Source organism: Nicotiana tabacum, chromosome 19 (assembly GCF_000715075.1).
Source record: "Nicotiana tabacum cultivar K326 chromosome 19, ASM71507v2, whole genome shotgun sequence".
In the NCBI taxonomy this organism is placed as follows: domain Eukaryota; kingdom Viridiplantae; phylum Streptophyta; class Magnoliopsida; order Solanales; family Solanaceae; genus Nicotiana; species Nicotiana tabacum.
This window is the reverse complement of record NC_134098.1, coordinates 101,340,637-101,357,692: the sequence shown is the minus strand read 5'-3', so window position 1 is coordinate 101,357,692 and position 17,056 is coordinate 101,340,637. Positions and strand designations below refer to the sequence as shown.

At 38.8% G+C, this 17,056-nt stretch overlaps 1 protein-coding gene across 1 annotated transcript; it reads left to right on the top strand.

The window, feature by feature from the left end:
- Positions 1-2,051: 2,051 nt before the first annotated feature.
- Positions 2,052-16,760, top strand: LOC142173620 (uncharacterized). The gene is made up of 12 exons (XM_075239243.1): positions 2,052-2,501; positions 10,598-10,811; positions 11,487-11,719; positions 12,324-12,839; positions 12,903-13,046; positions 13,188-13,313; positions 13,379-13,919; positions 14,260-14,421; positions 14,797-15,125; positions 15,228-15,511; positions 15,632-16,371; positions 16,417-16,760. Exons 1-12 carry the CDS (start codon positions 2,052-2,054, stop codon positions 16,758-16,760), a joined length of 4,083 nt encoding a protein of 1,360 aa, XP_075095344.1.
- Positions 16,761-17,056: the final 296 nt, after the last annotated feature.

Here is a 17,056-nt window from a genome sequence, read left to right as displayed (position 1 = left end):
ATGATACAAAATCCAGGGTTTCATACCCTCAGGACTTATTTACAATCGTTACTTACTTCAAACCGGTCAAATCTCTACCCCGCAATGCTCTTGCCTCTGAACTCGGCCTCCAAATGCTCCAAATCTATTCACAATCAGTACAATACCATCAATATACGCTAATGGAATGAATTCCACAAGAAAAGTTTCAAAATTAGACTAAAATCCGAAATTGGCTCAAACTCGGCCCCCGGGCCCACGTCTCGAAATCTGACAAAATTTACACATACTAGAAAGTTCATTCACTCACAATTCTACCATACCAAATTCATCAAAATCCGATATTGTTTGGTCCTTCAAATTCTTAAATTACTTTCAAATATTCCAAGACCTAACCCCTCATTTTCACTAATTACCATGATTAAACAACGAAAAATTACCATATATATAAGTATTAGGGCTCAAGTAACTTACCTCAACGAAACCTCCTTGATTACCTCTTCAAATCTCTCCCAAAAGCTCCAAAAAATGAATAGAAATGGTGAAGAATGCACCAAAATCGCGAAGGGTTCTATTTATGGTTTCTGCCTAGGTTTTTTCGCACCTGCGGCCATTTTCTCGCACCCGCGCGACCGCACCTACGGTCCAAGGAGCCGCACCTGTGCAAATCACTTAATCCCCCAACTTTCGCACCTGCGAACACCTTTCTCGCATCTACGGTCCCTGGTGCGCATCTGCGAAACCAACCCAAAATTCTCATCTCCGCATCTGCGCTCAAGGCCTCGCACCTGCGGGCTCGCACATGCGGCCAATTCTTTGCACTTGCGTTCCCAGCATTTCCCGCACCTGCGAACTCCCCACGCACACTAGCAGCCTCGCACCTGCGAGGCTTTCTTCCGCAGGTGCGAAAATAGCAGTAGCAGCAGCTCCAGCTGCAATTTCCAACTTTGACAAATCCGTTAACCACCCGAAATTACCCCAAGGCCCTCGGGACCTCAACCAAAAATACCAACAAGTTATATATTAACATACAAACTTAGTCGAACCTTCGAATTACTCAAAACAACATCCAATCATCAAATTATGCTCGGATTCAAGCCTAAGAACTTCTAAATTTCTAAATTCGGCAACCGATGCCGAAACCAACCAAACCACGTCCAAATGACCTCAAATTTTGCACACACATCACAAATGACACTACGAACCTACTCCAACTTCCGGAATTCTATTCCGACCCCGATATCAAATTTTTCACTGCCGACCAAAATCGCCAAATTTTTTATTTCGCCAATTCAAGCCTAATTCTACCACGGACCTCCAAATCATATTCCGGACGCACTCCTAAGTCCAAAATCATATATCGGAGCTAACAGAAATATCAGAATTCAAACCCGAGATCGTTTACATATAGGTCAACATTCAGTTGACTTTTTCAACTTAAGTTTCTACTTAAGAGACTAAGTGTCTCAATTCACTCTGAAATCACTCCGGTCCCGAACCAACTAACCCGACATAACATAATATAGCTGAATAACATAAAAAAAAGTAAAAATAGGGAAAACGAGGATTTAACTCTCGAAACGACCAGCCAGGTCATTACACCTTTACAGTTTGCACCATGATCTATCTCTACTTATTTGAACATTGCACGCAAATCATTATCGGTCCTAAGCTAAAAAAAAATATTAAAAGAAAAGAAAGAGAATTGTAATAAATTGATGGTTAGTGTATATATAGTGTCTAGTTATGCTGAATATTCAATGTGCGCATAGTATGTATTCCTAGAAAGAGGGGAATGACTATAATAAGATTCATATAACCAATTGATTTAAAATTAAATAGTAATTATCTTATTAACTTTAAAATTTTACGGTTTACTCTATATTTAACTTATCACATGTTTGGATGAATTTCCTTCTTTGGGTTTTCTTGTTAAGTAAACTAAGTAGCGAACAAGGAGAGAAGTGGCTTTACCTCTAAACATCTCTCTAAAATTATTTCTCTCTCCGTACAATTAGCCGTTAACACCCAAAAGACGGTAGCTTAGGTGCGTCTTTGTTATGCGTCGCCTCATGGCACCGTCGGACGGATCTCTACAAGAGCATACTACTAATCAAAATGATCTCCCAATGTCATCACACCCATCTACTGAAGCAATTTCAAAGAATCCTACCTATGCCAACACTATCGCTGCTGCTACTCAAATTCAGGCTACCAATACACACCATCCCAGAGAAACAGTCATTGTTATACATACCACCCACAATGATATTCCGGCAGCGATCTTCAAAGCCAAGGATTATTACAGAATCATGGCTGATGAATGTAGACTCACCATTGTTAGGCGATTCCTAGCAATACACAAAAGACAGTTGACCACCCAATGCAAGACTCTTCACTACATTAAAGTATACATAGAACTGAGCAAAGTAAATAGAGAAACCAAGACAAAGGCAACTATGAAGAAGAAGAGTATCTCCAAACATAAAGAGGAAGAAGTAGAACAAGAAACTCAAGCAAGGGTAACAAAAATAGATATGCTACCTCTGTAAAGAGAAAACAAAAGAAAGATACTCTCTCCCCAAATATATCATGATCAATACAATCTTTTGAGATATTAGGGCAGTGAGGCCAAAAAAGGCCATTCATAGGCTAAAACAACATATAGACATTAACAACATTCTTTACACTTCAATAATGGAACCCATGGTTGGAAAGAAAAAAATTGAAGGGTAAAGAAAATTCTTGGGCTATCAAGAATGCATTTTCAATTATAATGGAAAGATATGGTGCTTCTGGAAAAATATCAGCAATACCTCTATTATTGCAAATGATAAGCAACAAATTTCTATTAAAATTGAAAATGGTTCAGACAACCACTCCATCATTATCACTGCTATATATGGCAAATGTACTGCTTTGGAAAGAAGAGATCTATGGAGTATCCTGGAGAACATCAACCTAAATATTAATGGTCCTTGGTGCATTGGAAGTGCCTTCAATGTTATTCTTGACCCCGGAGAGAAGCTAGGTGGTAAACCTCATATGATGCACAGGAGTCTAGAATTTCAAAATTGTATGGATATTTGTGGTACTACAAATATTGCCTATACAGGTCCCAAGTTCACCTGGTGTAATAACATAGGGCCAAGGAAAAGAATTTGGAATAGGCTTGATAGAGTCTTTATTAATGATAAATGGGCTAAAAAATTTCAAAACACTACCGTGAGATATTTGCTGAGGATTAGTTCAGATCACAGGACTACTCATGAAACCTTCAAACTCTACTAACTCTCACTTTAAGTACTTCAAATTCCTTAACTTCTGGACTTCACAAGAGGATTTTCGCAATCTAGTTAAGGAATTTTGGAGTACTAAGATCAATGGTAATAGCATGTGGAGACTTCAGTCCAAATTAATGCTCCTTGTAAAGAGATTGAGTAAAAGGTCTAGAGAAAAAATTGGAGACAACCGGTGGATCTGCAGGTACTGCCCAGCTGCTGTACGGGCTGCACCTCTGCCCCTACCATGGCCTCTACCACGGCCTCGGCCTCTCGTGGCCCTGGCTGGTGGTACTGGTGTCTGGCCCTTCTGAGCGGTAGTACGAGTCCTCACTATCGGTGAGAGAATGAAACAACAGATGTTTAGTTACTAGAATCAACAGATTCGCCCGACAAGAATTCAAGAATGTGGAGTTTCCTAAAGGTTCTGCAACCTCCTGAAGATATGTACAGACATCTCCGTACCGATCTGTAAGACTCTACTAAACCCGCTCATGACTCGTGAGACCTATGTAACCTAGGCTCTGATACCAATCTGTCATGACCCAAAACTAACCCCTGTCGTGATGGCGCCTATCATGGAACTAGGCAAGCCGACTCATTTCCAAAACAAAACGATATTTTTATTTTAAAGATAATTTCAAGGTTATTTAACATAAAAACCTTCGTAAAGGAGTTCCAATCAAAATAAAAGTGCGGAAAAAAAAGTCCGACATCGGGGTGTCACTAGTCATGAGCATCTACTTCAATCTGTCTAACAATTTCAAGGCTAACTCAGCCTGGAAAATAGCTAAATACAACTAGAGGAAGATAAGAGGGAGAAGAGCAAGGGCTGCGATCGCCAAATAGCTACCTTGCTATCTCCAAGAAAATCTGCAACCAGAACACTCAATAACTGCTACCGTGACCAGCTACACCTGAATCTGCACACAAGGTGTAGGGAGTAACGCAAGTACGCCAACTCAGTAAGTAACAACAATAAATAAAGACTGAGCAGTAGTGACGAGCAATAAAGCATATAACATTCATATCGAGAAATCTCAGTAAAATACCACATACTTTTAAAAATCAGGATTTGAATCAAAACATCTCGTTTAACCCCGTTCCAGTAAAAATCATTTAAAGATATTTTTCAACAGTTTTCAGACAGGGGAAAAATGCAAAGGTGAGCAAAAATGATAAAATTATAAACAGCCCCTCGGGCAAAACATCACTCATAAACAGCCCTTCGGGCAAACCTCACAGTCACTCGTGCTACTCGGGCATACCTCACAATCACTCTTGCCACTTGGGCATACCTCACAATCACTCATGCCTCCCAGTCACTCAGCACTCGGCACTCGCACTCAGTAGGTACCTGCGCTCACTGGGGGTGTGTACAGACTCTGGAGGGGCTCCTTCAGCCCAAGCGCTATAAGCTGCACGTACAACTCACGTGCTGCACGGACAACTCACGTGCCATAATAATAAAGTATGCTGCAGGCGGGCAGCCCCGATCTACACTCATCCTCACAAATCAGGCCCTCGGCCTCACTCAGTCATAAACCTCTCAAGCCACTCGGGCATTTCAGTAAAATAGGGCATTCGGCCCAAAACATTTATATGCATCAAAATAGAGTCATAAAATTGAGTTATGCGGTAAACAAGTATAAATATGACTGAGTATAGATTTTCAATCGAAAACAATGAGAGGATGGTAAGAAACAGCCCCTAAGGGTCCAAACAGCATTGGCGCAAGGCCCAAACATGGCATTCAACTCAATTTACAGAAATTCTTTCTAAAACATATAAGTATCATATGGTTTCAACAAAGTATGCAACTTTACAGTTGCTACGAGATGGAACAAGTCACAAATCACCAACAGTGCACGCCCATACGCCCGTCACCTAGCATGTGCGTCACTAAAAATAGTAGAATGATACAAAATCCGGGGTTTCATACCCTTAGGACTAGATTTACAATCGTTACTTACCTCAAAACGGTCAAATCTCTACCCCCGCAATGCTCTTGCCTCTGGACTCGGCCTCCAAATGTACCAAATCTATTCACAATCAGTACAATACCATTAATATACGCTAATGGAATGAATTCCACAAGAAAAGCTTCAAAATTAGACCAAAATCCGAAATTGGCTCAAACCCGGCTCCTGGGCCCACGTCTCGAAATCTGACAAAATTTACAAAACTAGAGAGCTCATTCACTCACGAGTCTAACCATACCAAATTCATCAAAATCCGATAACGTTTGGTCCTTCAAATCCTTAATTTACTTTCCAAATATTCCAAGCTCTAACCCCTTATTTTCACTAATTATCATGATTAAACAACAAAAAATTACCATATATATAAGTATTAGGGCTCAAGTAACTTACCTCAATGAAACCCCCTTGATTCCCTCTTCAAATATCTCCCAAAAGCTTCAAAAATCGAATAGAAATAGTGAAGAATGCACCAAAATCCCGAAGGGTTCTATTTATAGTTTCTGCCCAGGTGTTTTCGCACCTGCGGCCATTTTCTCGCACCTGCGGTCCAAGGAGCCGCACCTGCACAAATCACTTAATCCCCCAGCTTCCGCACCTGTGGACACCTTTCTCGCACCTGTGGACTCGTATCTGCGGTCCCTGGTGAGCATCTGCGAAACCAACCCAAAATTCTCATCTCCGTATCTGCGCTCAAGGCCTCGCACCTGCGGGCTTGCAGATGCGGCCAATTCTTCGCACCTGCATTCCTAGCCTTGGCCCAGCGTTGCCCGCACCTGCGCACTCCCCACGCACACCAGCAGCCTCGCACTTGGGAGGCTTTCATCCGCAGGTGCGAAAATAGCAGTAGCAGCAGCTCCAGCTACAAATTTCAATTTCGACAAATCCGTTAACCACCCGAAATCACCCCGAGGCCCTCAGGACCTCAACTAAAAATACCAACAAGTCATATATTAACATACAAACTTAGTTGAACCTTCAAATCACTCAAAACAACATCCAATCATGAAATTACCCTCGGATTCAAGCCTAAGAACTTCTAAATTTCCAAATTTGCCAACCGATGCCGAAACCAACTAAATCACGTCCGAATGACCTCAAATTTTTCACACACATCACAAATGACACTACGAACCTACTTCAACATCCAAAATTCTATTCTGACCCTGATATCAAATTTTTCACTGCCGACCAAAATCGCCAAATTTCCAATTTTGTCAATTCAAGCCTAATTCTACCACGGACCTCCAAATCATATTTCGGACGCACTCCTAAGTCCAAAATCACATATCGGAGCTAGCGAAAATATCAGAATTCAAATTCGAGATCGTTTACATATAGGTCAACATCTGGTTGACTTTTCCAACTTAAGTTTCTACTTAAGAGACTAAGTGTCTCAATTCACTTTGAAACCACTCCGGTCCCGAACCAACTAACCCGAAAAAACATAATATAGCTGAATAACACAAAAAGAAGTAAAAATAGAGAAAACGAGGCTATAACTCTCGAAACGACCGGCCGGGTCGTTACACCTTTGCAGTTTGCACCATGATCTAACTCTACTTATTTGAACATTGCACGTAAATCATTATTGGTCCTAAGCTAAAAAAAAATATTAAAAGAAAAGAAAGAGAATTGTAATAAATTGATGGTTAGTGTATATATAGTGTCTAGTTATGCTAAATATTCAATGTGCGCATAGTTGTATTCCTAGAAAGAGGAAGAATGACTATAATAAGATTCATATAACCAATTGATTTAAAATTAAATAGTAATTATCTTATTAACTTTAAAAATTTACGGTTTACTCTATATTTAACTTATCACATGTTTGGATGAATTTCCTTCTTTACTCATTGTTTAAGTTATTTTTGTAAGAGGTTTTCTTGTTAACTAAACTAATTAGCGAACAAGGAGAGAAGTGGCTTTACCTCTAAACATCTCTCTAAAATTATTTTTCTCTTCGTACAATTAGCCGTTAACACCCAAAAGACGGTAGCTTAGGTGTGTCTTTGTTACGCGCCGCCTCATAGCACCGTCGGACGGATCTCCCCAAGAGCATACTACTAATCAAAATTATCTCCCAATGTCAGCACACCCATCAACTGAAGCAATTTCAAAGTCTCCTACCTACGCCAACACTGTCGCTGCTGCTATCCCAATTTCGGCTACCAATACACATCATCCCAGAAAAACAGTCATTGTTATACATACCACCCATAATGGTATTCCAGCGGTGATCTTCAAAGCCTAGGATTATTATAGAACCATGGCTGATGAATGTAGACTCACCATTGTTAGGCGATTCCTAGCAATACACACAAGACAGTTGACCACCCAATGCAAGACTCTTCACTACATCAAAGTACACAGAGAACTGAGCAAAGTAAATAGAGGCACCAAGACAAAGGCAACTATGAAGAAGAAGAGTATCTCCAAACATAAAGGGAAAGAAGTAGAACAAGAAACTCAAGCAAGGGTAACAAAAATAGATATGCTACCTCTGTAAAGAGAAAACAAAAGAAAGATACTCTCTCCCCAAATATATCATGATCACTACAATCTTTTGGGATATTAGGGCAGTGAGGCCAAAAAAGGCCATTCATAGGCTAAAACAACATATAGACATTAACAACATTCTTTACACTTCAATAATGGAACCCATGGTTGGAAAGGAAAAAATTGAAGGGTACAGAAAATTCTTGGGCTATCAATAATGCATTTTCAATGATAATGGAAAGATATGGTGCTTCTGGAAAAATATCAGCAATACCTCTATTATTGCAAATGATGAGCAACAAATTTCTATTAAAATTGAAAATGGTTCAGACAACCACCCCATCATTATCACTGCTATATATGGCAAATGTACTGCTTTGGAAAGAAGAGATCTATGGAGTATCCTGGAGAACATCAGCCTAAATATTAATGGTCCTTTGTGCATTGGAGGTGACTTCAATGTTATTCTTGACCCCGGAGAGAAGCTAGGTGGTAAACCTCATATGATGCACAGGAGCCTGGAATTTCAAAATTGTATGAATAATTGTAGTACTACAAATATTGGCTATACAGGTCCCAAGTTCACCTGGTGTAATAACATAGGGCCAAGGAAAAGAATTTGGAAGAGGCTTGATAGAGTCTTTATTAATGATAAATGGGCTAAAAATTTTCAAAACACTACCGTGAGACATTTGCTGAGGAGTAGTTCAGATCACAGGACTACTCATGAAATCTTCAAACTCTACTAACTCTCACTTTAAGTACTTCAAATTTCTTAACTTCAGGACTTCACAAGAGGGTTTTCGCAATCTAGTTAAGGAAGTTTGGAGTACTAAGATCAATGGTAATAGCATGTGGAGACTTCAGTCCAAATTAAAGCTCCTTGGCAAGAGATTGAGTAAATGGTCTAGAGAAAAAATTTGAGATATTCATGAGCATGTTACCAAGTGGGAATAAAAGATCCCGAATTTAGAGAAAATTTAAATCTCTAATAATACTGACATCGACAGGGAAGAAACCAGCAAGGCACATACTGAATACATCAAATGGATGGATATGCAAGACTCTCTATTTACCCAAAAAAAATAATGCCAAATGGTTTGAGGAGGGCGACAGAAACACCAATTATTTTCATAGTAAGCTTAGAGAAAAAGGAAGCTCCGATTGAAGAGAATAAAAAAATATAAGAGCAAATGGATAAAAAGAGAGGAGAAAATTGCAAAGACAGTTATTCGGCACTTCAACTCCATGTTCAACCTTCCTGCACCTCACCTGAATTCTACATTTCTGAATTGTATTACTAAAAATATCACTGAAGAAGACAGAGATAAGCTAGATGAAGAACCTAGTAAGGAAGAAATCTGACAGGCAATTTTAGTCTGTCTGCCTCTAGTGCAGCTGGTCTAGATGGTTATAATGGTACCTTCTTCCACAACTGTTGGGATATTATTAAAGAAGACATTAGTGCTTTCATTTGAAAATTTTTCAAAGGTACTCCTCTTACCAAATTCTATACTCATACTTGTTTGGTTTTAATTCCTAAGTTGCATGCCCCTACCTTATTTAGTGAGTTTAGACCTATCAATCTATCTAATTTTACTAACAAAATTATTTCTAAAATCCTATCAATTAGACTTACTCCTTTGTTGACTAGTCTAATCTCTCCTAATCAGAGTGGCATTGTTAAAGATAGACTCATCTCTGAAAATATTCTACTAGCACATGAAATAGTTCAATCCATTTGTCTAGGTAATCAAGGTGGTAATTTAGTTCTTAAATTGGATATGGCTAAAGCCTATGATAGAATGTCATAGAGCTTTGTAACCTCTATCCTTAGGAAATTTGATTTCTCTGAATCATGGATTTATAAAATTATGAATTTTTTGTCTGGATTTTGGTATTCTATCATATTCAATGGTAATAGAAAAGGCTTCTTCTCATCCAGTCAAGGTCTTAAACAAGGGGACCCCTTATTCCTTTCTATTTTCATCTTGGCTGATGAGGTTCTTACTTGCTCTTTGAACAATTTATAATCTAATAATAATTTCATTCCTTTCTCTATGCCATAAAGGGGTCCTCGGATCAATCACCTTGCGCATGCTGATGATATTGTTATCTTCACTAGTGGTAGTAACGCTTATATTAATCTATTTATGGACACCATTAGGAGATAAGAGAATAGCTCTGGCCAAAAGGTTAACAATGATAAAAGTTTCTTTTTAACTGCTCCTAATACTTGTACTATTAGAATCAATTGAATCAGGAATGCTACAGGTTACATGGACAAGAACTTCCACTTTACTTATCTAGGTTGCCTTATTTATATCGGAAGAAAAAAGTTAGTGTACTTTGACTTCCTTGTTAAAATAATTGTAAAGAAACTCAATGGGTGGCATGGTAAAATGTTGTCCTATGGAGAGAATTATTTTGATCAAACATGTTCTTTAATCTCTCCCTATATATACTCTATCTACTATGTCCCCCCACCCCCCCACCCACTTTTAAATTGGTTGAGAAGCATTTTGCTAATTTCTATTGGGGCTACTCTAACAATCAAAAGAAATATCATTGGAGATCATGGAAAAATTATGCTTCCCCTTAGAGGAAGGAGGCACTAGGCTGAAAAGAATGGAGGCGTTAGCTAATATCCTGGCCTCGAAAAGATGGTGAAGATTTAGAACTATCCCCTAATTGTGGGCTACATTCATGAATCACAAATATTGCCCTAGATCACATCCAGTGAGTTAGAAAAAGACCTCTAGTGATTCACATGCTTGGCAAACATAGAGGAAGGTTAGAGACAAAGTAGAACCTCACATATTATGGCTTATAAACTCTGGTAATTCATGTATATGGTAGGACAACTGGACTGGAAAAGGCCCTTTGGCAGCACTTCTACCAGACATCAACAACAATCCCAAAACTCTTGTCAAAGATTTTATACACTATGGAAGATGGAACATTCAAAAACTAGGAGATGCCTTCGTAGAGGAAATTGTTCAATGTATTGTGAATATCAACATTGGCAATAAAGACATTTCATACCAAGCTATATGGGACCTCACAAAAAATGGTAAGTACTCAAACAAAATAACTTTGAATTTGTTCATAAGCACTCAACCTAAAGATCATCTACTTTGCAAGGTATGGCATTCTAGCATCCCTTTAAAGATCTCTTTTTTATCATGGAGATTATGGTTGGCAAAGCTTCCTTTTGATGATGTAATCCTTAGTTTTTGAAAACAAATTGTCTCTAGTTGTGTTTGTTGTACTAACCATTTAAATGAGCCTATACAACATGTTTTTATGGAGAGTGATGCAGCTAGGTACATTTGGAAGGCCATACGTTACCCTATGGGGATAGTATATAAACAAATTCCCACTAGAGGATGGCTTAATCACTAGTGCCAGCGAAAGAGCAACAATGTCATATATAAACAAATTCTGTAGATCACTCCTATCATCATTTTTTAGAAAATCTGGAAAAGAAGATGCTCATATAAATATGGAGATCAGAAAAGGTTCAACTTCTACAAGATGAGGCAGCAGATTATCTGGAACATTCAAGCTGTAGTTCTTAGATCTTTCCCTAGATGCAAACTGACTCTACCTTGGGTCAAATATTGTGAAACCATGCTGAGGCTACAACCTATTCCTGAAGCCATCATTGTAGTGTGAATTAAACCTCTTCAAGGATCCTTCAAACTAAATACCAATGGAAGTTTTTTACATGGAAATGATAAAGCAGGATTGGGAGGAACTATGAGGAATGACCTAGATGAATTCATAATGGCTTTTTCTATCTCTGCTAAATGCAATAGCAACAATGATGCGGAAGCACAAGCAGCACTATTTGGAATCAAATGGTGTATTCAACATGGTTACTTTGACTTCATCATTGAACTAGATTCTATCCTGGTGGCAAATATATTGAAAGAGGGGCGTACAGATAACTATAAAATGAAGAGGATTATTGATGAGGCAATACAGTTAATGAACCAAGTCAACATCACCCCTAATCACTGCTATAGGGAGGTGTTGAAGTGAGCTATAGTCGAAAGCCCAAGTTTAAGTCTTGACATTAGCCCATTTATTTATTTGTACACTTCACAACATTAGAGGGCCGTTGTAATTTTTTGTTATAGTTTTGGGTCAAAAGGCCCAATATATAAATAGAGGTCCGGCTATGTATAGAGACACTTTACTTTTCTCATTTTGGCTGCTCAAGCCATAAGAAAGACCCAGATATTTCTTGCCCGACTCTCTCTTTCTCAATATGAAACCCTAATGGGTTTTCACTGATCTTGTCAATTACTCATAAGTTTACATGGTATCAGAGCAGGATCTCTCTTACGTTCATCATCATCTTCCGTCTGATGCTACCCATCATCTCATCTTCGTTTATTTTTCGTTGCTGAGTCCGCAATTATTTTTGGTTTGGTTTCTTCTCTAGATTTATTCTGGAGCTGGGGAAGATTGTTACTGTTCGTTCCTTCACTTATTCTTCGATTTCATAAGATCGTGTTTTTCGATTGCAAAAAACTTCGATAAATCTGTTTTATTTTTTTGGAATATTGCATGTTAGGTTTTGGGTGCATGTATGGTTCCGATTGATTCGGACATTAAAAGTACATCCACTTCTCGTGAACCCACTGAATTTACCCCTAGACCCTCGAGTCCTCTATTTCTTCACTCTTCTGATATACCCGGGTTATCTCTAATTCCTGTGCCTTTTCCCGGGTCTGATTTTGGGGATTGGCGAAGGAGTATTATTGTTTCCTTGTCTGCCAGAAATAAAATTGAATTCATTGATGGAACTTTTCCTAGACCTTCGCACAATTCTACAGAATGCAAACAGTGGGATAGGTGTAATAATATAGTAATCTCATGGTTGACTAGTTCCCTATCCCCTAACATTACTGAGAGTGTTCAATATTCTGAAACAGCTGAGGATATTTGTATACAATTGAATAAAATGTATGGTACTGTAAATGGATTTAAAGTTTTTAAAATTAAAAAGGAATTAGCTTCCACCAATCAAGGTGCTCTAGACATTGCATCATATTTTAACAAACTGAAGAAACTTTGGGATGAGCTAAAGGTTATGCGTTCTAGTCATAGCAGCACTTGCACTTGTGCTGCTAAAGCTGGCATCCAAAAATAGGAAGAGGAAGATAGGCTGCATCAATTTCTCATTGGGTTAAATGAAACATATGTCAGTGTTATAAGTAACCTTCTCATGATGCAACCACCTCCATCCTTAGATATTGCTTACAACATTCTGCTTCAAGATGAAAGACAAAGGCAGGTCAATCCATCTACTCAGTTCAGTCCTGAGTCTACCTCCTTCATTGCTACCTCACTTAATTTCTCTCAGCCATCACATCCTCAGAAATAATATCCTCAACGAGTGTCTTTTGATTCAAATAAAGCTCCTCAATTTTGCAAGTATTGTAAGAAGAGTGGTCATTTAATTGACAAGTATTATAAGTTGCATGGATTTCCCAGTGGTTTCAGGTTTACTAAGGGTTGGAAGAAGGCTGCAAATGCTGAGGTTGAATTAGTCATTCTGATGGTACTCCCTCAGTCCCAGATCTCACCAAGGAGCAGTATGCTCAACTCATTTTCTTACTGCAGCAGGGTCATGTGACTGATCCATCTTCTGCTCAATCCAGCTTGATGGCATCTGCAAACTTTGCTGGTAATCTTCCTTTAACTACCTGTGTAGAAGTGCAGTATCGTGCATCTTTGTTGAGTAGAGTAGCTGAATATAGTTGGATTTTAGATTCTGGGGCCACACATCATATGACTTCACACAAAAATATCCTTTCCAACATTCAATCTTTAGTAATTCCCTATCTTGTCACACGTTCAAATGGCTACAAGGTGAAAGTAACTTGTACAGGATCTCTTAAGTTGTTCTCCTTCACCCTAGATCATGTTCTTTATGTTCCTACTTTCCACTATAATCTCATTTCTGCGTCTCAGTTAGTTATCCAACTTCATGGCATGGTCCAATTTGACTCACTCTCATGCATTTTACAGGCCCCTTCACTGAAGAGGCTACTGGAAGTTAGTAAGCTGGAGCATGGTATTTACAGACTCCTCATGTCTCCCTCAGAATCCACTACATTTACTTCTACTGTTAGCTTACCTTTTGTTTCCAATGCAACTTTACATTGTAGATATCCCTTGAATATTTTTTTGTTCCTCCTCTATATCCCTTCCACCTATTTTACATTGTAAAAACCATTCTTCCATTAATAAAGAGGAAGTGTTATGGCATCAAAGATTGGGTCACATTCCTTTTGTTAGATTAAAAGATATTTCTGGTATTCCTTGTAAATTCTCTTCCAAACAGTGTTTTACATGTTCTATCAGCCCAATGGATAGATAGTCAAGGTTACCTTTCCCTGACAGTACCATAAAGACTTCCCATCCTTTTCAATTAATTCATGATGATACTTGGGGGCCCTACTCTACTTCTACTTATAATGGTTTTAAGTACTTCCTCACTATAGCTGATCACTTTACTAGAGCAACTTGGACACACCTCATGGGTTCCAAAAGAAATGCTTTTCCATTACTTCAATCCTCTCTTGCCATGGTTCAAACTCAGTTTTCTACCAAAGTTCAATCTGTTCGAAGTGATAATGCCTTGGAACTTGGTTCTAACAACCATGGTATACAATTTTTTAAAGATCATGGAGTTCTACATCAAACTAGTTGTCCACTTATACCACAGCAAAATGGTGTTGTAGAAAGATAGCACAAGTATTTGCTTGAGACTTCAAGAGCCTTACTTTTTCAATCCAAGCTACCTATAAAGTTCTGGGGGGAATGTGTACTCACTGCCACATACCTCATCAATAGGTTCCCTTCCAAACTACTTCAGAATAAATCTCCTTTTGAATTGCTTTATGGACATTCTCCTTCTTATTCTCACCTCAAAGTCTTTGGTTGCCTTTGCTTTCACACCATACCTAAGTGTTATAGGGATAAGTTCCAACCAAGGGTTGAACCTTGTATCTTTCTTGGCTATCCTATTGCTAAAAAAGGCTACAAGTTGTTCAATCTCTCTACCAAACAAGTTCTTGTCTCCAGGGATGTAATTTTTCATGAACATGTTTTTTCCTTTGATACTTCAATATTTCCTTCTCTTTCCTCTTCTTCTTCTTCATTCCCTGTCTTTGTTGATCCTTCTAATTCTCCTAAGGATGCATTTTTTGTCCCTCTTTCTCTCCCTCCTTCTCCAGTCACATCATCAATCCCTCAGAATTCTTCCAATACCTCTTATTCTCCTTCTCCTATACCACCCACACCCTCCAATCAGCCTACTAGAAATTCGTCCAGACCTCATCACCTTCCTACACATCTTGATGATTTTGTTTGTACTCTTTCTCCTTCTTTACTTGGCTCCAGTTCTTTATCCTTTGTAGTTCAACCTTCTTCTCACAATGTTGCTATTGAGCCTTAGTTTTATCATCAGGCTGCTTCTATTCCAGCCTGGCAGGAGGCTATGAGAAAAGAATTTCAGGCCCTTGAGGCCCATCACACTTGGGCAATTGTTGAATTGCTTACAGGTAAGAAACCTATTGGTTGTAAATGGGTCTACAAGATTAAATATAGGGCTGATAGTACTGTTGATAGATACAAGGCTAGGTTGGTAATACAAGGGGATACACAGTTGGAAGGGGTGGACTTTACTGAAACCTTTTCCCCTATGATTAAGTTTTCCATTGTTAAATGCTTAGTGGTTGTGGCTGTTAAAAGGCAATAGTCTCCCTTCCAACTTGATGTCAACAATTTCTTTTTGCATGGTAACTTGGATGAGGAGGTATACATGATGTTGTCTCCAGGGCTGTATGTTGATTCTGCTTCTTGTTCTTCTAGTTCTTCGGTATGTAAACTTCAAAAGTCTCTCCATGGTCTCAGGCAGGCTTCTAGGCAGTGGTATGCCAAATTGTCTCTTGCTCTTTATACTATGGGGTATACACACTCTTTAAATGATTACTCTTTATTTTTCAAGAAGTCTACTTCTTTTATTGTCTTGTTAGTTGTTTATGTTGATGACATTATCTTGACTGGTGATGATGAGGCTGGGATTCTTGCATTAAAAGCTTTTTTGGATGACCAATTTAAAATCAAGGATTTGGGTACCCTCAATTATTTTCTTGGGATTGAAGTGGCTTCCTTTCCTTCTGGTTTGCTTCTTCATCAACACAAGTTTATATTTGATGTTCTCCAAGAATACAATTGTTCTGAGGTTACCCCTGTTGTTTGTCCCTTGGACTTGAATCAAAAGTTTAAAGATGATGTTGGTGAGTTGCTGCCCAAACCAGAACAATTCAGGAGTTTGATTGGCAAGCTGAATTTTCTCACACATACTAGGCCTGATTTATGCTTTGCAGTCCAGCACCTGAGCCAGTTTATTCAATCCCCAAGGGTTCCCCATATGGATGTTACCCTTCATATCCTTCGTTATTTGAAGGGTACCTCTGATCTGGGTATATTTTTTGAAGCTTCTTCTTATATGTCCTTAACTGCATATTGTGACAGTGATTGGGCTGCTTGCCCTGATACTAGGAGATCTGTGACTGTATTTAGCACTTTTCTTGGTGGTTCCCTCATTGGTTGGAAGTCCAAGAAATAACATGTTGTTTCTCTTTCTTCAGCAGAGGCAGAGTACCGGACTGTTAGCAAAGTTGTTGCTAAGCTTGCTTGGCTCACTCTTTTACTAGATGATTTTAATGTTTTAGTTTCTTCTCATCTTAATCTTAACCAGACAACTATTCACATTGCCCGCAATCTTGTGTTTCATGAGCACACCAAACATATCGAAGTTGATTGTCATTTTGTTCGCACTAAACTCACCGATGGAGCAATTCAGCTGAACCATGTCCCTACCACTACCCAATGGGCTGATTTGTTTACCAAGCCCCTTATAGGGAGTGTTCATCATGGGCTGCTGTCCAAGTTGGGAGTCGTATCCCCCTCCAACTTGTGGGGGATATTGGAGTGAACTATATTCGGAAGCCCAAGTTTAAGTTTTGACATTAGCCCATTTATTTATTTGTACACTTCACAGCATTAGAGGCCCATTGTAACTTTTTGTTATAGTTTTGGGTCAAGAGGCCCAATATATAAATAGGGGTCCAGCTTTGTATAGAGACACTTTACTTTTCTCATTTTGGCTGCTCAAGCAATAAGAAAGACCCAGATATTTCTTGACCGACTCTCTCTTTCTTAATATGAAACCCTAATGGGGTTTCACTGATCTTGTCGATTTCTCATAAGTTTACAGGAGGCTAATCAAGT